This window comes from Alligator mississippiensis, chromosome 2 (genome assembly GCF_030867095.1).
Source record: "Alligator mississippiensis isolate rAllMis1 chromosome 2, rAllMis1, whole genome shotgun sequence".
Taxonomy (NCBI): Eukaryota; Metazoa; Chordata; order Crocodylia; family Alligatoridae; genus Alligator; species Alligator mississippiensis.
Window position 1 is genome coordinate 69,528,922 of NC_081825.1, and position 27,353 is coordinate 69,556,274.

Below are 27,353 nucleotides of genomic sequence, written 5' to 3' on the forward strand. Positions count from 1 at the left end.
TTACTAAAAAAATAAATCTTTCACAGGGGTCGGCTATAACTACCAGTTACTACAGATATACTAATCCTGGTGCCCGAGGTTTTTCTGTCTAGATAAACAATTCAATCAAACTCTCTAAAATAGACGAAAAAGTCAACATTGCTCGTTAATATCCTCCCTCGCATTGCTATAATTCAACAGAAGTCCGAGTATTTACTTATAAAACAAAATATTATATAAAGCCTAGCCACCCAGTTTTCAAACAATTTACAGTCTCCTCAGGCTAAAGCTACTCTTAAACCTACTGTTGCCCATATCTCTAATAACAATATATACCTCCAATATGTTAAGAGAGCCACTAAAACAAAAAACCAAAATAACCGTTGAGTGTACAGTCATTTTCTTCTCCACACCCAAAAAAAAATTTCCATAACTCCCATCCGCTTAGGCCCCATCGAGTCACTTTTAAACCCCTCTAATAACCAAGCTTGGGACCAAAGTCAGCAGGAGTTCCTTTTAATAAAGCCTGTTTTTAAAAATTAATATTTTTATATAAACTACTCAGTATCAAACTGCATCAATTTAGACACCAACATAGGTCACCACTATTTTACTAGTTCAATTAGAGGAGACTGACATAATAATAACACAACAACTCCTACCTGTTACAACTCTTACAATAATTTCTACAACAACAAAATTTTAACCAAGGACACTAATCCTATCTATACCCCCATCTCCTCTTTAAATAATACCTTGTAGTATTGTTTATACACTAATACCTCCCGGGGACAATACTTCTTCAATAAAACTATAAATCCTTCCTTTAAATCTAAAAATAAACGCGGGGTACTAGGATTAAAAAACAATAGCCGAATACCTCCTAAATATTCAAACCTCACTGCTTTCAAAAAACAATACTGGGTCTGTAGCTCCCACGCCTACCATAAAATCCCTACCAAAAAAAAAGATAACTACTATCCGACAGTACTAAAACCCTCTACGTCCTTCACTACACACCTTCCACAGGGCAAATAACAAAACAAGAGGGATTTACAAAAAAGCCGTGATATAATAAACAAATACCAAAAAGCTCAACTTACCAAGGGAGTATTACTCAGGTGTTCCCTTACAAGTATGCTCCCAAAAATAAACACTGTGTGTCTTAAAAAATTTACATTATACCTCCAAGCTATAATAAAAATCATAGCTCACGAATTCAACAAAAGTCACAAAGACCTCTCAAAAGCCGTTGCTGCCTTAACTGACACCCAAAAAAAACTCCGACAAATAATAATTCAAAACCGTATAGCCATTAATTTTCTCCTCGCTGCTCAAAGGGGAGCTTGTACAGTTACCAGACCAGAATGTTGTGTATAAATTAACAGCTCTTTTGTTGTCCATATCCAAAAAGCCAAAGATATAGCTAAAATCCCCAAAGATACATCTCTTAGTTAGCTCACTAATTAGTTACCTTCCCTTACAGGATAACTTAAACCTTTTATATTAAGCTTAATCAGAATTGTTATAACTATAATCTGCCTATTATACTGTTTTCAGTGTTTATGCTGTCTAGGACAACAGTTTATACAAAGACAAATAAAAATATATGGTCAGTTTTGCGCGGGCCGAGAGCGGTCCGAGGCTTTCGGGGGCGCGCAGCGGGCTGTGGCCAGCAGCCCTGGCACGTGGGTCGGGGAATTTGGCACGGCGGACTAGAATTAGGCATGGACGCGTAGCGGTTGATTAAAGATTATTTTACTTACACCGTAGATGGTCACCGTGCAGGCAGGAAAACTTGCTTGAGTTGCAGTTACAAACGAAAAGAAAACTCGCACGAAAAAGACCCGTAAAAAACTCGAGCCTCTTAAACCCGGACAGAGCTCTGGATACCACGATGAGAGTCCAAAAGGTGACTCTCCACGAAAGCGCGCAGGGAAGGGTACGTCAAGGGATCAGGCGGCAACGGGGAGAGGCTAGAGGTTGATCAGGCCCCTATATCCTTCTTAAGGCACACGCTGGGTTCGTTAAGCTCCACAGCGCGCTTAGAGTTCTTCACGAGATGTGAAGTCCTCCTTCTCCTCCTCCACGAGATGGTTGTAGAGTCCTCCAACTTGGGCGGAAACTGCTCAAGCCTCTTATATGGCTAGCAAGCCAATTGCTAGCCACCACGTGGGAATAATTTAGAAACAGCCAATAGTGGGACACAAATTTACATACGGGTGGCGGTAACTCCTTTGCACTGGGGTTTTCTCTATGCAACTGAGAATTGCACCGTGCAAAGAAAGCTCCTCGTGGCGGGAAATAATTCTGCAGTGCCAAAGCACACACACAATCATACCCTTTGGGTCATGACAAGTTTATACAAATATCCAACATCAATCATCAAAACCTAACCCCACAAAAAATTAAATACCTAAAAGTGTATTCCAAAATTTCCTCTAAAAAATTAAAACAAAGTGGAGATTATAGTGAGCATGTTTGTTATTACCCTAAAATAAAATAGTTTTCTAATAACATACTGTTAGGTTAACAATAATTTAGATTATTAAAAAGTATTAACTTTACAACTGAATACAAGGCATGACCTGTAGCCTAACAATGCCGCTAACCACAAGACAAAATAATAACTAAGCCTTTGCTTACGTCAAATAATCATTTTAACTGTATTAAGCATTTTCTAAATAAAATACAAGTAGATCTGTGTCTGTGTGCTATAAAATCAGCTACAACAAAAAACAAGATAAAACAAAAAAGCCATTGTTCTAAATATAGTGATCGTATCCTTAAAAAATATCTACTACTACAAGTCCTTACTAACGTATCATAATGTTACTGTTACTTAACTTTTAGCATTTAAAAAGTGCTAGTTCAGCTTAATAAAAATATGCTGTTATACAGATTTATAAAACACCGCCCAAGTATTGCTTTTATTAACCCTGTAGTCTTACCTTATTATAAAAAATATAAAAGATCGCCTCACCCTTGAGGGGGGGCCATTTTGCCTCTTTACTAGCTTAATAAACTTTACTCAAACAAATAAATATCAGTTCTTTACCCGCGTTGTCTAGTCCCTATTACAGCTGGATAACGAACTTTAAAAAGTTTTCTCCCACCACACTTTAATGGCAGCTGTGTCTTAGATACATAACCCCAGAGCTCCTGGATAAAGAATAATCAGAACCAGCTTGTCAGTCACCGGTGTCTGGAATGCAGACATCCTAGAACATGATGCTGTATTTGTAATTCTAAAGAGATAAAAGAAACTAAGAAAAAATGTTTATATCAACAAACCAGGTGGAAGCAAGATCATGACTAAGCTGCCCAGGAGTTTGCAAGCTCATGGTTGTAAGTATGTAATCAACACTCTGCTAATATTTCTGTTAGTGCAGCTATATAGTAAAATACTGTAGCACTGCTGTATAATATTGCTTGCTGTTGTAAAGCCCACTTAAAATAGTCATCAAATTATGCTAATTTGTCTAAGCTCTAAGAAAAACAGGAAAAAAGGATGCTGTTAGCATATTTTGCGCCTAAAATCCTGAATTTTTTTCTCATGGCAAGTGAGCTGTTCTTGTCTTCAGCTGAATCCAGATGCCGTTATTTGGGCGAAGAATCAGTTCTCCCACCAAGCCAAGTTCTTCTCGTTTTTGACTTGTTTCTACCCAAAAGCGGCGCAGGAGGGTGGCTAAAACAGTTTTCTCTTCCATCTGTGCAAAGCGCTGGCCTACGGGTAAATTGAAACAAAAAAAAACTGGAATTCAGTAACAATAGCCCCACAACTGCTCAAGGCTCTCTCAAGAAATACAGTACAGGGAATCCAATTAGAAACTAGTGTGGACCTAAATCAGAGCTGTAATCAGAGTGAAATTTGCCTCTCCCCAAGGTAACTTTCCTTCTAGGGTTAACCTTACAATGTGCAGGCTCCCCCAACACGATGAGTTTAACACTGAACTGGAGGAAAACACACCACAAAAATGTGACATTGTTGTGTCTCTCATAAGCTTGAACAGGGAGAAGACCAAGGCAGTAGGATGGAGGATGAGCTCACCTGCAGTGTCCCACCACACAAACATCTACAGCATGAAGGAGGGCTACACACACACAGGGAGATATAGATATGCACACGTAGCAGAGGAATGGAGAGGATTCTGTTTGGGACCTTTAATGCTAAACAGAAAGATTGCTGGGGCATATAGTAAAATATTTCAAAGGAAAATGGGGAAAGGGAAGAAAGGAAACAGGAAAAAATAAAAATGCAATTCAGCAAACAGTAGCAGACCCCACACAATTGGCCAAAGATTTAACCCTAAGGAAAAGAGAACAGAAGTAGTAGTGCTGTATTTCTACCCATTTTCCTTTAACCCTTTCTCTGTACAATGTTTATGCAGACACTGTCTAGAAAAGGATCTTTGGAGTCTAAAGCTCCCAGGGTAGCCTGGGCGTTTTACATAAACTTTTATACCTAACTACCCTGTCTGTAAGAAATCAGATCCCTCCTGCAACACATGAAAATAGAGTAAAAAATAATTCATTAATCTCTGAGGGTGTTTTCCATTTCACTTGCACTTAATAGATGCACTCCTAAGATCTTCTATTCTAACTTCAACCTGCAGCCAGCCAGATCTCAACAGTTGCTGCTGAGAGCCCTTTGTCATTGGGACACAGTCCTATTCAGAATGGAACAAAAACCTGAAAGTGAAATGAAATCAAAGTAACGTACATTCACCTTCCCCCAAATTCCTCATGCCATTCAGAGCTATTAATATAACAGATGTCACACACACTATGTAACCTACTTATTTGTTATGCCTTTCTGAGCATCCAGTAGGACAGAGGTGTCCAACCTGCAGCACAAGTGAAATGGACAGCCTCTGTACATGGCATGCAGTAGACTGAGAAGACAGAATTGCAGATAGGGCAGGGACTAGAAAACAGACCAGCAGATTGAACAGGGAGTACAGGGCAGGAAGCAGAAAGCAAACCAGCAGATCAGGAAAGAGACACAGAACAGGGAACAGAAAGCAGAGCAGCAGATTAGGTAGGGAAAGGGGATTAGAGTGGCACTCTTGGGGAAGGTGTGGGTTTGGCAAGCCTGCCAAAAAGTTTGGCCTCCACTGCACTAGGGTGTTGGGTGCCTCTAAGAAATATATCAGGAGGGAGGGTCAGATCTTAATCCACTTCTCAGACGTCTGAGTCTCCCATAGCTAGACCCAAAAGACGGATTGTGTTTTAGGAATGCAATCCTAATCAGTCATGCACAACAGAAAGCTCTGTTCTCTCAGTGCATAGACTACTGTACACCCTGCCCCAAACCTAAGGTTGTGGCAGAAGGCCACCTCTGTTTCTCCCCAAAAATTCTGCTCTGTGACAATTTGGTTAAGATGGGACCTGCAGAAGGTACACACCTTACCCTATCTCTTTAGGTAACCTGAGCTGGATACATTCCTGAGGGAGCGGGGAAACCTGCTCCCTCTGCCTACGTGCCTGGCATCACATACCTGGGGGATGGGCTTGGACTTCCTGGGGAGCTAGGAACTGCCAGTCTGCCCAGCAACTAGTGATGCATTTCAAATTGGGTGGCTGAAAGCCAACAGGTGCTGGCCTCCATTGGACCAGGTAAATGAGGTCATAAGGGCTATATAAGTTAGAGGACTGCCCAGGAGGAGGAGGCAGCAGCCATGAAGAAGACTCAACTAGAGAGGAGAGCTGAGCAATCTGAAACTTGCTCTCTCTCTCAAAAGTCATGAAAAAGGAGACCACTACTTGTGCTTCAAACTGAGAAAAGCACCTCCAAGTGCTTGAAGTGAGGCAAGTACCCTTGAGGGCTACTAGGCCTGTGTTTCCCAGGTGCACAGAGCCAGAATAAAACCCAGCCCTGGGTGGTGGCAGGTTTTACCCCAGGCTAGCAGGTGTGCTCCAAAAAGGGGGTCGACCAGATGTGAGGTGCCCCCAGGGAGGTACTCGGAGCTTGGAAGGTGGTCGGGCGCAGTGAGGTGGGTGTCTCAACGCAGAAGCACCCCCTACTGGCTCACCACAAAGGTATTTTACAGATTTTCTCTCCCCTTTTCCCAGGATGGGCAGGCTTTTCTGACTTTAATCCATGAGGAAGCATATATAGATCTCTTCTATTCTTCTGGATCCTGGACTAAGCTGAATGAACCCTCTAAACTTCCCATTTTATCTGGGCCACTGGACAGCCAGGAGCAGAACAATCAGGGAACCAAAAGAAGAACCAAGAGAATGTTAGGTGAAAATAGTTCCCTAGGTTCTGGCCCCTGCTCCCAATGCTGCCTGTAAAGTTTCCACTGAGTAAAATGCAAAGTAAGCTTTAGGAGCAGGATCCAAAATCCCTTCCCTCCCAGGGTAATGTTCTCCTCACTTGGCCAGTCACATTCCCTCCCTTCTTGCTTGTTTCTTAAATTAATGATGTGCTTTACATTAGACAGTCACTGCTTAAAAACAGAAGTAACCAAGTGAGCAGGGAGCAAAACCAAAGACACACTCTGTTTTGTTTGCTCTCTGGCCAGCCCCAGGACTCATGATGACTCTTTCACCCTTGAATGCCTAGAGGCCCAACTACAACAGGAGGGATGGAGAGTACTCTTGGTCCTTGCCTGTTGTTAGGGCACTTTGTTGGGATTGTTTGGCAGAGCAGAGGGGGTAAGTGTGAAAAGTAGCAGCAATGCTGACACAGCTTCCAGATGCCCAGTCCTGGTTCAGCTCCCCATCAGCTGGGAGCTATGTTCAGGCCAGCCAGAGAGCAGGGGGCTGGGAAAAGTGCCAATGGAGCCAGCACAGCTCGCAGATCTCTAGCCCTGGCATGGGCATAGAAACCCCACCCTGCTGCTGAGCCACCAAAGCCTACTAGCCCAGCCCACTGGAGCTGGGTTGTGTTCGCTCATGTCTTATAAAGATTACCAGCCCTTGCCCTAAAGAGCCAGTGAGTTTTATGCTTTCAGTGAAGGCAAGCAGAGTCACTGAAATATTACCCTCCACTTGGGGGCCATCAGCAATCTAAATCACTGCACAAACAACAGATATATTTTGAGGGAGCAGAGTGACCATCCTGCATTATGTGCTATAATGATTTGACTTTGGCTTGTTTTGAGACTGGAGGGAATGCTCTTCCCTCTAGCCCACAAAGTTAATGTGGCACAGAATTACAAATAAAGCAAGTGCCAAGAAGGAAGAAATAACAACAGTGGAAAGGGGGGAGGGAAGGGAGCAATTGAACTCTGAGTGTATGGACTTGTTCCAACTTTAAATCTGCTAGATGGAGTGTTAAAGTTGGAAAAGGGTTTGCTGCATTTGAATGTCAGTCATTCTCAGCTCACACACGACAATTAAAACATCCACCTCCTGCCCTTTTCAAAGGGCTCCAAACCTTAGTGTGTACACATCCCCAGGAACACCATGAGAAAGAAAACATTGCAAATATTAGTAATCTGATTTCTGAGATACCAGTGAGGCTCTGCTGCATTTAGGAAGTGCCCAAAAACTGAAATCTCCATTGCAATGCTGTGAGTATTTCAGCAAAGGAAGCTCTATATGTTCCATCCTAATGATAAAGCAATAGCCTTATTACACTGTTAAATGACTACACTCGTGTTACCATTAATTCCATACCAATGCAATTTCTGGGGCCAGCAGAGAAAGGCACGTATGCGTAGGGATGCCTTCCATTAGAATTCTCAGGGAAGAATCGCTCGGGTCTGAATTTTTCAGGCTCCGGAAAAATATCTGGTTCTCTATGCAGCGCATAAGGAACAATAATGATATCTATTCCTTTTGGTATCTTAAATTTTCCTGAAAAGAAAAGAATCAACATGATAGCAAGGCATCTTGATAGCAAAGTAACATGATAGCATGATGATCTGGTAGCAAAGTAAGGGTCCCTCTACGCATGCAGGTAAAGGCACAATGAGATCTAATGTGTGATCCACACAATTGCACCTCCTGCCAGGCCACACAGGCATGGCAGGAAGCGCAACTGTGGGAATATTAGATCCCATCACACCTTATCACTGGTGCAGGGGGGAGCCTGGAATCATGATCACAGAATCATAAAATCATACCAAATTAGAGTAGGAAGGGACCTCAGGAAGTCATCTAGTCCAACCCCCTGTTCAAAGCAGAAGCATTCCCAACTATCTCATCCCAGCCAAGGCTTTGCCAATCTGGGTCTTAAAAACCTCCAAGGATGGAGATTCCACAACCTCCCTGGGTAGCTTGTTCCAGTGCTTTACTACTCTTTCTAAACTGAATGGTCCCAATCTCTTTTTCCATTGAGAAATCTCTCCAAGCCTTCCACTACTGTTATGCCTTTTGTCAGACAGGGGGATCAGAAATGATCACAGTGGACCTGAAACAGAAGCCATATTACTTCAGTTTTCAGCTTACATAACTGTCCTCTCTGAAGCTGTACCATGGTCATTATTACTCAATGACCTGATTAGGGCACATATTGCTACATTTATTAATTTTATTTAAAAAACACTCATTTACCTCAGATTCATGATCTTGGGCTCCCCCTGCACTGGCTCCCACAGCTGTGAGCCCTGCAACTGATGGAGCTCTATGAGACTTGCAGCTGGGGAAGTGTTCCCCATGCTACGCACCCCCCCCCCCCCGCCCTGTTGCAAGCCCTGCATCTGATGTGGGCTGTGGGGCTCAGCTGGGGCAGTGCGGAGAACATAGCACTTGCAGCAAGCCTTGTGAAGTGCAGGGCTGGCAGCAGGGGCAGTGTTCTTTTCACTGCCCTGGGTGCAAGCCCTGCAGTGCTCAGTTGTTGGAACTCCCAGCCACAGGGGAGGACTTGGCCACATGTTCAATTAATGATGCGATTATAACAAACTACAAAGATATTACACATTTTTTGTGAAATAACTTAATATCATGACAAAACAAGCTCTAAACTACTAATTGATTGAATGAGTAGCTGGGTCACACCTTAAGGCATGACTACCTAGTTAATCATGCCTTATGTGTATAATGTTTAGAGAGGGCCAAAGAGACATTCAACAGATGCAGGGCACAAAAACCACTGATTATCTGTGAAACACTGTCATAAAGAAATAGGTATAGTATCTAAAAAAGGTGTCAAAGATATAATCCACAGGCTGGATCCGACCCGTGGAGACGTATGATCTGGACTATGGGTCTCAGATTGACCCCACACAGTGTATCTCGTAGACAGAGCCACTCTGGCATGTGGGCTGGACCAGATTGGGCCATGTTGGTGCCAGCATGCAGAGCCAGTCTAGCAGGACACCACATGCAGAACATGCCTCATGATGGCCTCCTAAGCTGTCTGCAGCACCCACAGCACCAGGTCCAGCCTGCACACTGCCTGCAGATGCACCAGCTCCACTCCAGGACTAGCATGGTGTGGTGTGTGGGCCGGACCCACAGGCTGCAGGGTGGTGGGGGGGGCACTGCAGGCATTGCAACAGGACCTTACTGCATGGGACCAGCACAGGATGTGTGCTGAATGCTGTGCCCCACCAGACTGCCCCTGCATACTGGCTCTAATGTGCACGGACAGCCTGGATTGGACCAGAAGCCAGTGCACAGGACAGTATGTACTTCATGCTAGCCCCCTGGGCCACATGAAGTACCCACAGCACTGTTCTAACCTGCATGCCACTTGTAGCACAAGCTCTGGAGCACAGGACACAGGGAGCCAGCAAGGGACACATGGTGCAAACAGTGCCCTGCAAAACCAGCCCTCTGCAGACCAGCTCTGTGACCCTCATCCAGTCTACATGCCTGGATGAGTTGGACCCCCAGTCTAAAGCAAGGAACATATGCATATGGCTTACAGCTACATACTAATATAGCAATCTTGACTCAATGTCCGGGCAAAGAAAGGCACTGAAGGGAAGAGACGAAGGGCTTCCTTAACAACACACTCAAGATACCGTAGGTTCTTCAAGTCCTCCATTGTGACAGGATGGTCAGAATCACCTATCAAAAAAAAAAATCACAACCCGGTGTGAATTCCAACTGTCCTAATTACATGAATAATAGGATAAGAGTGTTGATAGTCTAATAAGTATGCAAGAAGCAAGCCAAATAAACAGTTGGGAGTGATGTCAGACAAGCTTCAGGATGCGAAGTGCCCTTCCCCAGGCCTGGGAAAGAAGCAGAAATAGCCTAAGCTAAATACCAGAGAAAAACAATGAGGTGTGTTTATCTCCATCACCTAACTGAAAACAGCCCCTTGCAGAACTAGAAAAAGGGCTCTAAAATGTGGAGCAAAGAGAAGTTTTCAAAGGTATCTGAAAAACAAGTAAAGAGCAGCTGAAATAGATAACCTAATTACACAAAATAATAAGACCATTCAAAAGGGAAGAGGGTCCTTATTACCTGTGGTATACAGAGGTTAACAGAGGTCAAGTAAACTGTAATGAGCCATAAAACCACTGTCTGTGTTTAGTCCATAGTTTTCAGTATACAGTACATTTAAGAATTTTTGTTCCCAGGCCCCTCTTTAAAGGTGTTTTGAAGATTTCTCTCTAGTACAGGAAGTATGAGATCAGAAATGGAGTATCTGTTCTGTAAAAAGTGTTCTCCCACTGGTGACTGGATGTTTTGGTCCTTTATTACAGAAAAATGGTAACAAACTCTAAAAAATGTGGACATTTACCAAACACATCATCCAATTCTCTGTGCACTTTCTTCTGGACTTCAGGATGGCATCCAAGTAAGTGTAATGCCCAACTCATGCCAGCAGCCGTTGTATCATGCCCCTAAAGGTACAGATTTCAACAGATGCTCAGATCAGCATTGTCATTATGAACACATACTTACAGCAATATTTAATACAACTCTGAAAGAAAATTACAGCGATGTAATAATATAATAGCAAAATTTGGGGGGAAAATTAAGAATGTATGAATCCATTACACATTTCAAATATTTAAGTTACAAAAAAAACTAGTTATTTTTGTAACCAATTGTTATTGATATAATGTGTGAAAAGTAGGAGGAAAAATCATCTTCAAATAATCTTCAATTAAAAAAAACCCAGACACAACAAAAATACCAAATGAGTCTCTTTCCCAACCATGTTACTACAACATTCTATTTGAGTGGAATCAGGAGCCTGGCTTCTCCATTGTGTCCGTGGTACATTTCAGTCAAAAATCCTCTATGAGGACAGAATTACATAAGCATAATGCTGCAGTAATATATTAGTGAATCAGGCTAATGGGAATAATACAATGTGCAACCAAAAATTCAGAGGTGAAACAGGACAGTTCCATGCCCTGGGCAGCAGTGACACATCGGGCAGTGCTGGCTGTGGCTCTGCTAGTGGTAGCCACATGGCCAGCCACCACCTGCAGCAGCAGCCATTTTTGTGCCCCACCCAAATACAGCACTTTTGGGCCAGCTTTCTCAGCCACCCCCCTCAGTTATGCTACTGCACAAATTTAGGTATAAATGAGGTAAATGGGTGTTTTTAATAAAATTAATAAATGTAATAACGTGTGTCCTAATCAATAGGGCTGTGCAAAGCTTCAGTCCTCGATTTGATTCGGCAGAGATTCAGCTCGATTTGGTGGCCGAATCTGAATCAAATCAGAGGACCCTTTAATCTCTCCAAATCGAATCGGAACCCTCCGAATTGATTTGGAGAGATTTGGCAATTCGGACATGGACACACCTTTAAATGTGTTTTCTACATACTTCTGGGTAGCAGGGACTTGTGAATGCTGCGATGCTGGGGCACACAGAGTGTCCTGCAGAAGCACGAGGGGGGCTCTCCAGTGCACTCAGCAGCAGACCCAGAAGTGGACAAGAAGCACTTCGATCCACTTCCGGGTCTCCTGGGGAGTGCACTGGGGGGCCCCCCACTCCCCCTTGGCTCGGCAAGTGGTGCCTCCTTGGTCGGGGGGGGGGAGGGCACCCAGGGTCCCTCATGGCCGATCACCGAGCTGGGGGCATGCAGGAGGAGCCGCCTTGCAAGCTCCCTGGCAGACCTGGGAATGGACCAGGAGTACTTCTGGTCCACTTCCAGGTTCACTACCAAGCACGTGGAGGACCTCTCCCCTCCCCACCCCCCACCCCTGTGGGACACTCCATGCACCCCAGCATCACAGCATTCACAAGTCATGCTGGTACCTCAAGGTTTGTAGACACAGCTTTAAATGTTTTTTCTATGTCCAAATACCTGATTCTCTGAGTCAGTATTGAATCTTCAGATTCGGATTTGGCCGAATCAAATCAGGAACAGTGATCTGAATCAATGAATTGAATCACTGTCCCTGATTCGGGCCTAATTCAAATCTGAATCGAACAGGACTCACTTCGCACACCCCTACTAATCAAGTCATTAATTAATAATGACCATGGTACAGCTTCAAAGAGGACAGTTAGGTCAGCAGAAAACTGAAGTAATATAGGTTGTAGTTCAAGTCCACCGTAATCGTTTCTGGACCTCCTGTTTCACAAAAGGCATGACAGTAATGGAAGGCTTGAAGAGATTTCTCAATGGAAAAAGAGATTGGGACCATTCAGTTTGGAGGGGGTAGTAAAGCACTGGAACAAGTTACCCAGAGAGGTTATATATCCATCCTTGGAGGTTTTTAAGACCCAGGTAGACAAAGCCTTGGCTGGGATGTGATAATTGGGAATGCTCCTGCTTTGAGAAAGGGGTTGGACTAGATGACCTCCTGAGGTCCCTTCCAACCCTAATTTTCTATGATTCTATGATAATTAAGATGAACCAATGAAATTTACAACCCAGAGTATGAGGATATGTAAGGCTATCAACATCTGAAAAGTTTAAAAGAATTTTGTCCTTCTAAAATCAGATAATAATTTCTTATATCCTCTATTCCTGCTCACTACACTGAATTAGCTGGTACTCAGTATGACTAGAGCAGATGAACAATTGGTCTGATATGGTACAGCAAGTGTTGCCCTTCTCAGTATATATAAATATTCCTCCTCTGATTTATGAAAGCAAAGGCTGTAAGTGATTTGAAAACAGTTTGCCTAAATAGTTTGCCTGTTGTCATTGGACTTCTCAGTAGCATAAGTGAAGGGGGTGACCAGGACAACAGCCCCAGGCACCACCTTTGAACTACTTGGGCAGTGGAAGGGGTTTGAAAAGTGGCCCCACCATAATGACAGCTGATCATCCTGCCATGATCAGTGCCATGGTATCTGGCACTGCCAGGTACATCATGGCTGCCCCAAGAGCAAAGGACACTGTTATGCTTCTGGGACTTCTTGTGGGAGTAGGGATTTCTCAGTGGTATCATGCACCCAGGATTGGGCACACAGTTCTGTCAAAGAACTACATTTCTGCTTGATATTTTCCATCTCCTACAGCCCTGTAATTTATAATATGGATGATTTTTTTCACTCTTAGAGCAAAGAAATGTACCGGAGAATAGAATTTTGCATAGTAATGTTTCATCAAGGTCCTCTATTTCCTTCTATTCATTTATTGCTATATGGATTTAATAAGATCAAAGCTTGTTTCATACCAGGAAAAGCTAAATTTTGTAAAACAGCTTCCATGAGGGTACCTCAAACATGAAAGTGTCCACTTCCTCTCGAATATCCAGGTAGCTCAGTTTGTTCCCTTCATCATCAGTTGCATTCAGAAGCATGTCAAGGAAAGCTCTTCTCTTTTTCAACCCTCTTGGTTTGCAGCTGTCATCAAAGTTGCCTGTACTTCCTTCACAGTTCTTTGTTTCTCTGGCTTTTTCTGCAATAACCTTGGATAATAAAGAAGAAAGTGCCTTGAATTCAAAACTTTGACTTAGTCTATACCAACCATGCTGCTCATCCAATAAAAGGTATCACCCACAACAATCCTGGCCTCTTGGATAATAAATATTCAGTATTTAGATTTCACAGTCTACCAATTTGTAACAAGTGGGAGTCCCAGTGCCGGGCAAGTTGTTGGCCTGTCCACTTGTCTCCGAGCTAACCGCCCACCTACCTCACCTGCCATGCCTTTGATGATACTAATTGAAAGATGTTAACCAAGCAGAAGGCTGCCCATTTACTTGCCCTGATGCCAAGGGCCTATATACACAGCTCTAAACCTTCCCTTATACCATGTCCCATGCCTCACAGATGGCATCCATGGCCTAACACCTGGCCTAAGCTTACGTGCCCTCACACTGGGCTCACAATCACATTCACTCGGGGCTCCCAGCCCTCCCTTTTCCTCAGGCTCCCTGCCCAGCTTGGGACCCTCTTGGTCCTTGATCCCCTGCCCAACGCTGGGCCTCAATCCCCTTGCCCCTGGAGCTTCACACTCAGCTCCTTCTTGGGGCTTAGAATTCTACCCCCCTGGAGCCTCACACCCAGCTCCCTTTTTTATGCCTCAGGCCTCGCTGTGGCCCTCAGCTGGCTCTGGCCCCTTCACCTAACCAGGACCCAACCACAGGCTCCACACAGTAATCTGGGTTCTTGCTTTGTCTTCAGGGTTTGCTCCCCTAGCCTTTCCCCTTCATGGGGTAATCCGCAAGGCAGCAGGGGCTGAGGCTTTCTGGCACCCCATACTCCCCCTTCACTAGAGAGGCACAGGTGTGGCATTTCCTGGAGACTGCCCCACCACCAGCAGTCCCACCATGCCATCCAGCCCCAGCAGGGTGTAGTTTTAGGTCATGCCCAGGACCAGGAGCCTCCACCTTCCCCATAGCTCCTGCCCTGTACCTCCAAGATGTTCTGAGCAGCAGTTCCAGCTGGTTGATGCTCTCTCTAGCTGCTTGCAGCAGACTGCTGGCTCCACTGCTCAGAGCCCTGTTCTTATAATAAACAATTGGCCTTTGTTCCCAATCAGGCAATTGTACCTGATTGAGAGTGCAGCCACCTGCAAGCTGCTCTGCTGCTTGCCCATGCCCCTTTGAGTAACAGAGCACAAGTTCTGCTCTGTTACACAATTACATTAAAAAAAAACAAAAAACCTTATCCTAGATGTTAAATAACATATGGCTCCCTTACTTTCTGTTATGCACTACTTTGCAGTGGAAGGGGATAAATATGCACATAGCATTTGGTTTCCCTCCTGTACACTGAGTTTGGACAGGTTACTACTGTGAATAATGTGGAATCTGACTATTTAAGCCCTAATTTTTCAGTGAAAGGCATTTTTGGGTAAACACTTTGTGCTAAACACCAGGACACTAGTTTTACTCCCTGTTCTACATTTTTCAGCCTTCAGCACTAAGGACAGCTTCACAGGCACCTTTCCAATAATGCATCTTTTGCTAATCATTGAGTCCCAGGACTTTTGTCACTGCCAGACCCCCATCCCCAGGCCCACCGCCATCCTCAGACCCCTGCCCCCAAACATCTTGCCACCTCCAGACTGCTGATGCCACCACTAGACCTGGCACTGTTGGACCCCTTGCTGCCACAATAAAGTGGCCACCATGACCATCCCCATGCCCTGAGCGGGATCTAGCTAGCAGGGAGCCCCCTGGTCCAGATGTGGTTTAGGGCCCCAAATAAACATGATAACCCTGTTCTAAAGGAATTAAGATAATTTACCTTTATTTGTGGTGGCGCTAGTTCATTTTATTTTGGTTTGGTTTGTTTACTACCAAACTGCTAGTTCCATGTTAGTATTTTCCAATGATGAAAAACAACAGCCTAGAAACAATGTAATAAAGTTACAGGGGTTTAGGTTGTAGCCGTGTTGGTCTAAGGATATAGGCAGACAAGGTTCCTTGGGTGAATTTGATATCTTTTATTAGACCAACCCAAATGGTTGGAGAATAGTTATTAAGCAAGCTTTCGGGTTCAAAAGCCCTTCGTCAGGCTAAGGAAGCTGCAGCAGTTGGTGTGTGCTCTTCCTGGATGGAATGAAAAGTAAACAAGCCAGGGGCTGGGCTGGGCTGGGCTGGGCTGGGCTGGGCTGGGCTGGGCTGGGCTGGGCTGGGGAGTCAGTTGCCAGGCAGATTGTAATAAAGTTATATTTTTTCCTTCAGTGTATCCTTTTGGTATCTACATATAGTCTACATTAAACTGTTTAATAATTGACATCTCTCAGGTAAACTGATATTCCCTCAGGCCGAGCCCCCAGACACTATATTCACAAACTGGCATCTCAGATTATGGCACTTGTTCATTAAATAAACATAACAGGAAAAAGAACAATAGATTACCTTGTCCGTAAAACTGTGAAGGATCTTAAGACTTCTATTATGTTCCCGTCCTTCTTGGAACATAGAGTACAAGAGATCAGGCCAAAGCCAAAAATATTTCTGTCTCTGATGAATTATATCACTCATTCTAGGTAACACAAATAAAATGTTATATGCATTTGTCAGAACACATTGACAATTCCTCCCCAAAATCCTAACAGTATCTAACGGTTCTGGTACTGGATGGGAAGAAGTACTTGATAGTGGAAACAACAAACATTTTGATTCGCTTTTAGGGATTCAAGCAATTTTAAATTACTCATAACATTCAAAAGCCATTGCATTTTTGTTGCTTGTTATATACATGCCAATATCAAGTGAAATCTGTTCCTATATAAAAATTAATATTGATCACAGATGCTTATTAGCATAAAATAGAGATCTAGGGCCAATATTTTGAGGGGTTATACTGATGTAAACCTGAACTAACTCTACTGATGGTTTTAATTTGGATTTCTAATTTCATAAAAACAGGGAGTGGAGTTTATTTGTTTTTCAATGACTGAGCAGTTTCCATGATGTTTACCATGATCTCAACATTACTACAATTTGGATGTGTAAGCAGACCTGGGACTTGTAAGCTTGTCCAACAGCTCTCTAAACTATACAGCTGATTCAATAAAGGATATCACAAAAAAGCCTTGCTCCTCAATATTTTCTGGACCATAACAGCTACACAACACTCCAACCCCACTAAGTAATCTAATACATAAAGAAAAGAAACTGTGATAGGATAGTTTTCTACTGAGAGAGATTACTCTGAAACAGCTATATTAACCAATCCTGTCTGTGCCCGCCTGGCCTCGAACATCTTATCCTGGGCGGCTTTGGTCTGGATGTAAGCTGGTGTCCACCTCACTATCTCAGGTGGCTCTTCGAGTTGATGTTTATTCCTGATGTGGTCCTCCCCAGTCTCTCCTGCCATGACTTTGAATCTTAATACAGTGGGGGAGGTCGGGCCCACTCAGGTTCTCACGTGGGCAACCTGGTTCTCTGGCGGTCTTCTGCGAGGCTCTACCTCCTCTCCACCTCACCCTTATACCCAGCCTGGCGGGCCACAGTTGTTCTTGTGGCCAAACTCCCAAATGATGGGCTCCTAGTGTCTTCCCAGTTTTCGGGCACACTGACATTCCATCCTGTTAACCCCGATCCTGAGGCTCACCCAACCATCGGTTCTCCTCGCGTTCCCTGATACTCAACCCCTCCAGAAGTGGGAAACACAAAATATATTACAACATACCTCCAAAAAGAAAAGAGTATTCCTAACGCACCCCAAGGTACCCCTCGGTACTCACATCCGGCCCCTAAGGCCCAATCATACAATACCAGTGCCCCCTGACCTTTATGGGCTTAACTTAGATTTCCCACATGGTCATGGGACCCTGGGGCTTTCCCTGGACTTTCTCTCCCTCGCCTCTCTGGCTCCTGATAATGCTGACCTCTCCTCAGGAGCTTCTCAATGAAGCTGCCCCCTTTCTGGGGCTTCTCACCAATGCCGCTCTCTCTGGGGCATATCTCTGGGCCCCTCAAGACCCTTCACCGTCCCACCTGGTCGGATGCTGGGTGGTGGGTCAGCACCTCCCCCTTCTCCATGGTGACAGCTGGGCTTGGGGTCTCTCTGGGCTCTGCCTTCCTGTCCTTCTATTCTTCGCACGGGAGCTCCTGCTCCTAGCGTGGTGCTGCCGTCTCCGCAGTCAGCAGCCCCTCCCTTGCCGCATGAGGCATTGGATCCTCCCCTGCTGGGGAACCCCGCTTCTGGCCCAGCTCGCTCAGCTCGGATCCTGCTGGAGACCCCTCCAGCTGGGGTTTCTGCCAGCGTCCATTCCCCCGCCACTTTGCTGGCCATCTGCTTTATTTCCACCAACCGGTGATTGCCACTGACGTCACCGGCCATCCGCAGCTGTATGAAGGCACAGCTGATGATTCACGCGGGTTCCTCCCAGTGTTCCCGCTTCTCTGCGGGTCTCGCTACAGGCTAGTGTTCTCTTTCATTTTTACTTTTTTCACCCTGTTCTTCCTCAGACTTCTGCTCCCGGGGTTCCCCCCTTACCCTTTTGGGTCCTCCCTTTTGTCTCTCCCTGCAACACTATCCATTGCCAGTCTAGTGCATCCTGGAACAGATTCGGCATAGATTTACAGTGCTTTCAAATTCATCGAGCTCAGCCATATGATTCAGAATAGTTAAGCAGACCTTCAGACTCCAGAAAAGGATTTAGTTTTACACTGGCAAAATACTTTCAAATACTTTGACTGTATAAGAGTAAATCACAAAATAAATTGTCATATAAATGATACGAAGTTTGTTGTATTCCAAAATAACCTCAACATTTCAGGGATGATTCTTCTTTATAGTAAGGTCCTTTTACAAATAGGGAAGCAGAAAAGAGGGGACTTGAACTGAGAGTAAATTGCAATTATACCCACTTCAAGGCCCCTTTATACTGTTAAAGTAGAGTAAAAAGGGTTTGACAAAATAAGAGTCAGAACCTTCAACCCTACCTGGCACCAGATTTCATGCTGATGTGCACGCAACACTCAGTTCCAATTAAATCAATGAGATAGTTTCATTTTTGTGCAGCAGCTTACCTAAGTCTTGTACACTAGTATAATGCAAATGCAAAATATTGCCTTTCTAATCTGACTGAGATTCACACCCATGTATTGTGCTGGCATAAATAACTAAACAAGGTATTGGACACTGGTGAATTAAGGTAATTGTGGTCTGTGCATACAGAGCTCCATCTTTTCTCTGCCCATGTAAATTCTACACTCGGCTAATATAGCAACTATTTCAATCTCCATTAAGTGTGAAGGGCCAGAAATGCAGCTGCACCATGTGAAGACATTTAAGAACTGCCCATTGTGGAACTATCCCAGAAAAATCCTCTGGGTGAGTGCAGGGTGTAACATTTCCTCTCCTGCTCTAACATTCTACCTCCATACACACTTGTGCACTTTGCAAACCTTGTACAATTTCCACTGTTCTCCACAAATGGGCAAAGCAGACCTTAAAGTATTGTCCTAGCATAGTACCAGATATCCAGCAGAAATGGTTTGTGCTTTTGTAAAACCCCAGGAGTTACTGCTGATATTAGCACTCTCAACCATAATGTAACAAATCTATTAAGCATTTTGAAAGGTTTACACTTACTTGTAAACAGCACGAACATATTCTGAATCTTTATCGCTCTGTGCACCAATGTTCCTGCCCATTGCAGTTTCTAGGAGGAGCAATTTACCAAAAGTGAGATAACTATGTGGAGAGTCACAAGTAAACAGACATCACACATTCATCGACTGTTTTCAAGCACTGCAATCATTTACACCCTTCACCTACAGCATTCTTTCTAGTTGGTGTATTCTCTTTCAAATCTAGTTGTAATACTATTTTTCCTTTAGCTCGCCCTCATTTTAGACTCCATATCTCTCTTCAATCCTACCAAAAGAAAATTCTCGAAACATTTGATTGGCGAGATAAATATATAGATAATTAAACCAGAATGTAGATGATGTGGAAGTAGTCTTACAAGATATTTAGTGCTGTTCTGTGTCATTTTATCAATAAATTAAACGGTAGCATTGTAACACCTGTACTTGGAAGCTTCCTTATCATTTACTGCACTTTCCTAGCAATTGTTGAATCATACCCAGGTCTTACCACATATTATGTCCAAGGCACACAGAGTGATGTCCAGAAAACAATCAAATGGTTCTTGGTCAACATGTTTTTCAAATGTATCTGCCAAAACATTGGCTTGTTCATTCATGACTTCTAGAAAATCAGTCAAGATTGTGAAGTGGAAGGTGGGAGTTATCATTTTTCTCCTGGTCCTCCACTTATCTCCAGTACTAAAAAATAAAGAGAGTGGGAAATTAAGTATAAAAAACGTATTTAAGAAAGGAAAAATAATATTCTTTGTGCCAGCAACTGAGTTTAACAGTAGTTACAATTAAAAGAGAGATTCCCAATGATAAACTTTAAATTACAAATAGCACATGTAGTTACGGTTAGTCCATCTGCAGCAAGCATGGCACCAGCCATAGACACCAATTTACGAGAGGTGTGGGGGGAGGAGGCACCAGCAGCATTCTGGGAGCTCTCCACACACTCCTTCACCCTCAGCACCCAACAGCATAAACAGAATGCCAAAATTACTAGTTATACCTCTAGTTATGACACTTCCATTTCATATCTCTCTTGTCTGTTTAAGCTATAAATTCTTAAGGACTCTGCTAATCCAGCATGCACAATGTCAAACCACAAGGCTACTGCAAGGGCCTTTCCTTCCTGCAGTGTTGAAAACTGTATTATATAATAAATATTTAATATAATAAATATATACATAAGTCATCACTTTCATAGTAAGTTTGATTCCATGCTGTGTATTTTGATCCTTAACATTTGAAAGTGTCTATCAATGGTACAATCAAGACCTGAGCAGTCAGAGTGTGGCACTACCTCCATTCTGTAAGCAGCAGAGTGCTCTTCAAGTGCGTTCTTGCCTTGATTGTGGGCCCCATGATTGAGAATAAATGAGGTGTATGGTCCAGCAAAAGTAGGACTGTGGTCTAAAGTCAGGAAAAAAGGGTTCTAATCCCAACTCTGTCAAGGATGATAGGACTTTAGAGCAGTAATTTCCTTTTATAGCTGGGTTCCCCAATGTGTAAAATGGAAATAATACTACTTATCCTTCTTTTTGAGTTTCCTTGACAGCTACGTTTGAAAAATTATATATGTAAAAGATAAATATATTCGTGGATTAAAGATACACTAATCATTCCCCAAGAATGTGCATCTCTATAAAGATTCTGTTTAAAGTGTTCTAAGGTAACCTGATTTAGTCTTTGCTTACGGCTGAAATCCTGCTCAAGGTCATGGACTATTAAGAGGCAATTATACCTGCAAATATGAAGTGAGTTTTTAGGTGAAAATACAGAATAGGCATTATACCAATGTAAAATGTAAAATAGTAGAGAATAGACTACATAAGCCTCTAAACTTGGGTAACTTTGCTCATATTGGACATAAAACTACCCTGAAAGTAACAGGATAAAATACTATTGATGGAACTAATGTCTAATCCCTGAGTAACCATTAGCTCAATCATAATAGACTCTAATTTATCCTATTAATCTGTTTATTTGAAGATAAAACATAGTACATTATACTCTTAAGGCAGCCAATATGCATTATAATTTTAAACCACGCATAACTAAGCAGATAGGAGTGTATTTACATAGTACTATACCTTGTTAGAAGACCTGTGCCAAGCCATGGATGTAGAAATTTGTAGGGATAGGATTTTTCTATATTCTTTGAATTGCTCAGAATAACCTAACAATAGAAAAAAAGATCAATGAAAAAATTCTCTTTAGAAGACGAGATATGGCTACCCCTATCATGCTGTCAGTGTCTCCTTTTTTTCTGATTTTTAGGAACATAAAAAAAAATATTCCAGCAATGTCAATATTGTCATTTTTTGGCATATATTCATAGTTCATAGTGAATTGCTTTTTATTCTTTTTTTCCCCCCTTCATTTCACTACATAAAATTAAAATACTCAAACCCAAGAAGAAATGTTTTGGGAAAATCTGGAAATTTTTTGTTGATTTCCAAACATTGATACTTCTTTCAGAACTCGGGGAGAAGAAGAAATTCAAAATTTGAACTAAAACATCCAAACATTTGAAATAATTCACAAAACAGAATGTCTGTCTGTTTCATCACTATCAGTCCCCATTTCAGTAAACACCCCTCTGGTTCCCAATGACAGTTGCAGTGCTTGGTCTTCACAAGATCTATGCTTCTAGGAACTCCATCAAATCCATCTACCCTAGGAAGCTTGCATAATGGCTTTTTCTACTTCAAGGGGAAAAAAGAGCAGCAAGTTAACACAGGGAACTCCAAGTGCTTCCCTCACCAGAAATAATATCCATAATCATTAGCAGTAGGTATTGTACACTCAGAAGTTAAGATAAAGAAGAGAAAGTTGCACAGTTAAAAATTAATTTGAAAAAACGTATCTGAGTTGTATCTGAAGTATTACTATCAATTTACCATAACTACTTTTTCTTTCCAGTGTGCCTTCAGTAATACTGGTTCTCATGAAGTTGCCTATGAACCTTGAGATACCAATCTAAATATCACTTGTATCTTTAGATACCAATCTAAATGCAAGGGGTTGGTGCAAAACTTACACAAAAAGAATTTCTGACTTTTGTCATGCTAGCATAACTACTACAAACAGATCAATGAATCATGAGGCAGGCACACTCACCTCCACAGTATCAGGGTGATAGCAAACAACAAAAGGTAGTGGTCCCACCCAAAGTTTTAACAGCGGTTGATTCCTGTAGTCTTCGGTATATTGGATTACTTGTTTAAAGAATTCTGGAAAAGAGAAATCTGCCTAAATAGGCCAAAACTGAAAGTTCTGTAATGAACTGACTGTAAGTTCACTATAGCTTTAGTTTTGGTGTTTTGGTTTTACTCCACCAAAGCACAATTGTTTTGCACTTATTTTTTCATTGCAGTAGCACTCAAAGGGCACATCTACACATGCTGATTTAAGGTGCTTTAGCCATTTTTAAGGCGCATTAAGGTTGTGGGTCTACACATGTGTGTCCTTAATGCACCTTAAAATGACTATTTTAGGCTAATTGCACACAAATGTGATGCCCGCATAAAGCAGACATCAAATTTAGGCACGAATAGTTAAGGCACCTCAAGTGATGTGTAAATGACTTAAGGAGCCATAACACTGGTTATGTTGACTGAGCAGGCCAGAGCTGAGCCCATGGGGCCCCACCAAGAATCAGCAGTGGGTGCTGTTCTCCAAGGCACTGATACTAGAGCTGGAGCAGTGGTTCTGGCAGCAGCAGTACCTGTTGGTGTGTCAACTGATGACTGCGCGCAGGAGGCACAAACCACCCCCACAAAAAAGCAAAACAACCCCAGCCCCAGCACATGTGTGGGCAGGCCAGGGATGAGTGGCAGCTTCACATGCTCCATGTGTTGTGCGGCAAGCAGAGGAACCATGCCACACCGGCCGGCAGAAGCAGAGGTAGGGGCAGGGACAGGCATCAGTCAGGACATCAACAGGTACTGCTGCTGCCGGAGTACTGCTCCACAGACAGGTACTGCTCTAGCTCCAGAGTCTGTGCCTTGGAGAACAGCACCTGCTGCTGCTTCCTGGTAGTGCCCAGCAGGCTCCAGCCTGCTCTCAACCAATGCTGTGGGGCAAGAACACAAGGAGGGGGCTAGGGGGGGACTAGGCTGGTTTATAACATCTGTGGGGGCTAGTGGCTACCACCCCATTAGCTGGCGCTAGGCTGCACCACCCCACTACCCTGCCACAGGCTCTAGGAGGCTCTCCCGGGTGCTGCCCAGGGCAGGCTCCAAATGCATTTGTCCAGCGAGCCTTGTTAAGACACCTTAAGGCGTGCACGTGTAGATGCACACCTAAATCACCCTAAAGCACCTTTGGCTAAGGTGCATTAAGTTTAGGCATGTGTAAATTCACATGTAGACATGCCCAAAGTGTATCAACTCTGCAGTGCAGTATGAAGGTTAGAGGTACTTTAAGTGCTACTGTACTTGGGTACCAGAAGCAGTCTAGCTGCTATAGTATAGAGCTCCCGAGACTTTATTTACCCTGCTAAATATTAGATCTCTATTAGAATGTGTGAATCAAAATCAAAACCTTGTGTAAACAATCAACCACTGGGGAATTTGGTAGTACTGACCAGACTTCCATATTGGAAGGTTCTCCACACTCAAAACAAAATACTTATGGAGGAGGCACTTCTTTGTTGTTTTCCAGATTGGAAACCTGGATGCATTATTCCATGCTATGATTTTTATGAACAGGTTCCTCTAAAACATTCTCATCTACTGAAACAGCAGCTTCCTGGAGCAAGGATGCCTAATCCTGCCCTAGACTATAAAATTGCAGGGTTACAAGCCCTGATGTACTGGCATAGCACTCTCACACAAGATTAGCAGTATATATCAGGAAGATCAAGGAAAGTGTGGGTCTCAGACTAAATGGAGGCAGCAACCTAGTAACAGATAATGCAGAAAATACTGAAGTACTCAATGCCTTTTTCACCTCAGTCTTCACAGGCAAGGTCAGCTTCCAGACTACTGCACCTTGCAGCACAGTTTGGGGAAAAGGTGAACAGCCAACAGTGGTGAAGAACAGGTTAGGGATTATTTAGAAAAGCTGGACATTTACAAGCCCATGCGGCTGGATGCAACGCATCCAATAGTGCTGAGGGAGTTGGCCAATGTGACTGCAGAGCCACTAGCCATTATCTTTGAAAACTCATGGCAATTGGGAGAGATCCCAGATGATTGGAAAAGGACAAATATAGTGGCCATCTTTAAGAAAGGGAAGAAGGACGATCCAGAGAACTACAGACCAGTCAGTCTCACCTCAGTCCCTGGAAAAATCATTGAGCAGGTCCTCAAGGAATTCATTTCTAAGCACTTGGATGAGAAGAAGAAGTCTTGGGGCAGAAGCATTTCCTGGCTCTGTATTGATTTTTTCCTCTCCTTAGTCTGCGGTTTTGTAGGTGTTAATCTTTGCTCACTAACTCATTATCCTCGCTAGCTACTGTGTATTGAGCTGGACCCTGAGTGAATCATGATTGATTGTGTAACACAGTAGTTAGCTAGCATAAACACCCATGTCACCAGTTTTGCCTGTCAGCAGTTAGGGGTGCAGGGCCCCAGAACCCCCCTGCACCTATCTCCTTGACAGCTGACAGGCTTTGTGGCCACAGCAGGAACTAGCAACCAGGCCTGCAGTAGTTTCTGTCCCCCGCCCCTGTGCCCCAAGACGGACACAGTTGCACAAGCACCCATGACACAAGTTTTGCCTGTCAGCAGCTAGAGGTACAGGGCCCCAGAACCCCTGCACCTATCTCCTTGACAGCTGGCAGGCTTTGTGGCCTCAGCAAGGGCTAGCAGGCCTGCAGCTTTCACCTTGCTGCACCTTAACACACAAAGTGTCTCACCCATGTCACAAGTTTTGCTTGTCCACAGCTTGAGGTACAGTTTCCCCCAAACCCCTGCATCTATCTCTTTGAATCTTGGCAGGCTTTGCGGTTTCCACAGGGGCTGGCATGCCTGCAGTTTTGACCCCACTGTGGTTTAACACATACAATTGACACAAGTTTTGCTTTTAAAACATTGAGGTGCAGTTTCCCCAAACCCCCTGCACCTATCTCCTTGAAACTTAGCAGGCTCTGTGCTCTCGGAAGGGGATACCATTCCTGCAAGTTTCATCCAAATCAGGCCAGAAATGACAAAGTTATAGGCTGTTTTGTCCTCCCCCATTATAGCCAATGGGCAAAACAGCAAAACATTTCGACTTGTCTCTTTTTGTTTTCAGGCTGTTTCGACTATATGTGTCCCCTTTTGATTTTGCTGTTTCAACCTTGAAATGGGTCGAAACAGCATCAAAACAAAACTGGTGGCAAAATTCCACACACCCCTAGTTTTAAGGTCACCAGAGTAAGTAAGAATTGCCCTGCTCCCATCCCTTCCCCCCCTCACTGCCACCATCCCCATTGAGTCTGGCTGCCCTGGAGGCAGGGAAAAATCCAGAGCCACTCTTGCCCTGCTTCAGCTGAGCTGTGCAGGGAGCTAGGCTCAGCTGAGGACACTTTACATCTACTAGAAGTCATAAAAGTATTGCCTCTCAAGAACAAAGCACTAATTGAAAGACACTCACAGCAACATCAACACCTTACAAAGATCTCCCAGAGCCAGGTAAGTGCCTCAAGGTCAAAAAAGCCCTCTCAGTTCATCTGATTTCTACTGAGGATGTAACAAAGGGCATGGCACTTTCACAGCACCACAAGTGACACTGCACTGCTTGGAATTCAGGACAACAAACACTTCCAGAGTTTGCTCTCACTTGGCAATTACCCACAAGAGCTAGCTAAGCAAGCTTGACAGCTCAGCTGACTCCTGTGTCAGACTCCCTTGACAGCAGAAATCATGTGGTTGGTTTGGAAATCTGGATCTGTCCAAGGTTAAGAGCTCATTGACACACAGCAAAGGGCTGCTCCAAAGAGACTTGCCTGACAGACCCCAGCAACACCTCAGGGACTCTTGGCTCTTTTTATATGCGGGGATTGTTGGTTGGCAAGACAGGCCCTCATTCCCATAAGAACTGCTATTACTGGGCCAGACCACAGGCCCATCTTGCCCAGTCTCCTCTGTCACGCAGGGGTAGAGCAGATGCCAAAAGGGAGAGGGAACCGGGTACAACTAGGGTTTTTTTCAGTTCCCCTCTCACTTAGAACCTCCAGCATTTAAGGTCTAGGAGGCTCTGATTCAGAAGCCGTGCCCCTCACTCTCATGCTCAATAGCTCATGCAGAATACCGATGCCCCTTTCCTTCAAGGACCTGTCCAACCCCTTCGTGAGTCTGGCTAAACTGCTGGCTTCCGCAACAGCCGGTGGCACCGAGTCCCAGGCTGGAATGAGACGCCGCGTGGAAAAGAACGTCCTTGCATTAGTCTGAAACACCCCACCGACTCCGTTCACCTGGGGACCCCTGGAGCTGGTTTTGCAGGAGATTGTCAATAATAAATCCCAGTTGCCTTTCCCTTACCGTTTTATCGTGCCCCCCACCCTCCAGCGCCTTTTTGAAACCAACTCTTTAGCCTCTCCCACTTCCTTTCCAGCCCCACTCGTCCCTAGCTGGTGGCAGCAGCATCCAGGGGGGTTCGAGTAGCCCAGCCACTGGCTTGGGAAAGAAGACCCAGGTTACAAGAGCAGCAAGTGCCTCCGGCTGCCACCTTCGCTGCCAGAGGGGCCGGCGCCAGAGTGAACCGAGGTCCTCCCGCCAGGCACCCCGCAGCGGGCAGCGCCCCAGGCTCGGGCCGGGCTCCTACCTTCCCCCTTGGGCTCGAAGAGCAGCGCGTTGCCCAGCAGCGGGTAGCAGGGGCTGATCCCCGGCACCGCCCGCAGCTGCCGCCACCTGCCCAGGGCCGCGGCCAGCGGGCGCAGGACAGAGGCTGCCCCCAGCGCCACGAGCAGGGCGCCCGCCGCCGCCGCCGCCCAGTACAGCAGCCGCGCGCCCCCTGCCGCCTCCGCCACCGCCAGCCCCGAGCCCATGGCCGCCGCCATCTGCCCCCCCGACCCGACAGCCCGCTGTTGTGCGCCGGGCTGTGCCCGGG

At 44.4% G+C, this 27,353-nt stretch overlaps 1 protein-coding gene across 1 annotated transcript; it reads right to left on the reverse strand.

The window, feature by feature from the left end:
- Positions 1-1,720: 1,720 nt before the first annotated feature.
- Positions 1,721-27,302, reverse strand: LOC102563402 (cytochrome P450 4V2). Its single transcript, XM_059721811.1, has 11 exons — positions 27,069-27,302; positions 22,437-22,549; positions 21,407-21,492; positions 19,816-20,006; positions 19,309-19,378; positions 16,119-16,245; positions 13,524-13,715; positions 10,631-10,733; positions 9,814-9,948; positions 7,609-7,788; positions 1,721-3,706 (listed from the first exon to the last, which is right to left on the reverse strand). Exons 1-11 carry the CDS (start codon positions 27,289-27,291, stop codon positions 3,534-3,536), a joined length of 1,593 nt encoding a protein of 530 aa, XP_059577794.1. The 5' UTR covers positions 27,292-27,302; the 3' UTR covers positions 1,721-3,533.
- Positions 27,303-27,353: the final 51 nt, after the last annotated feature.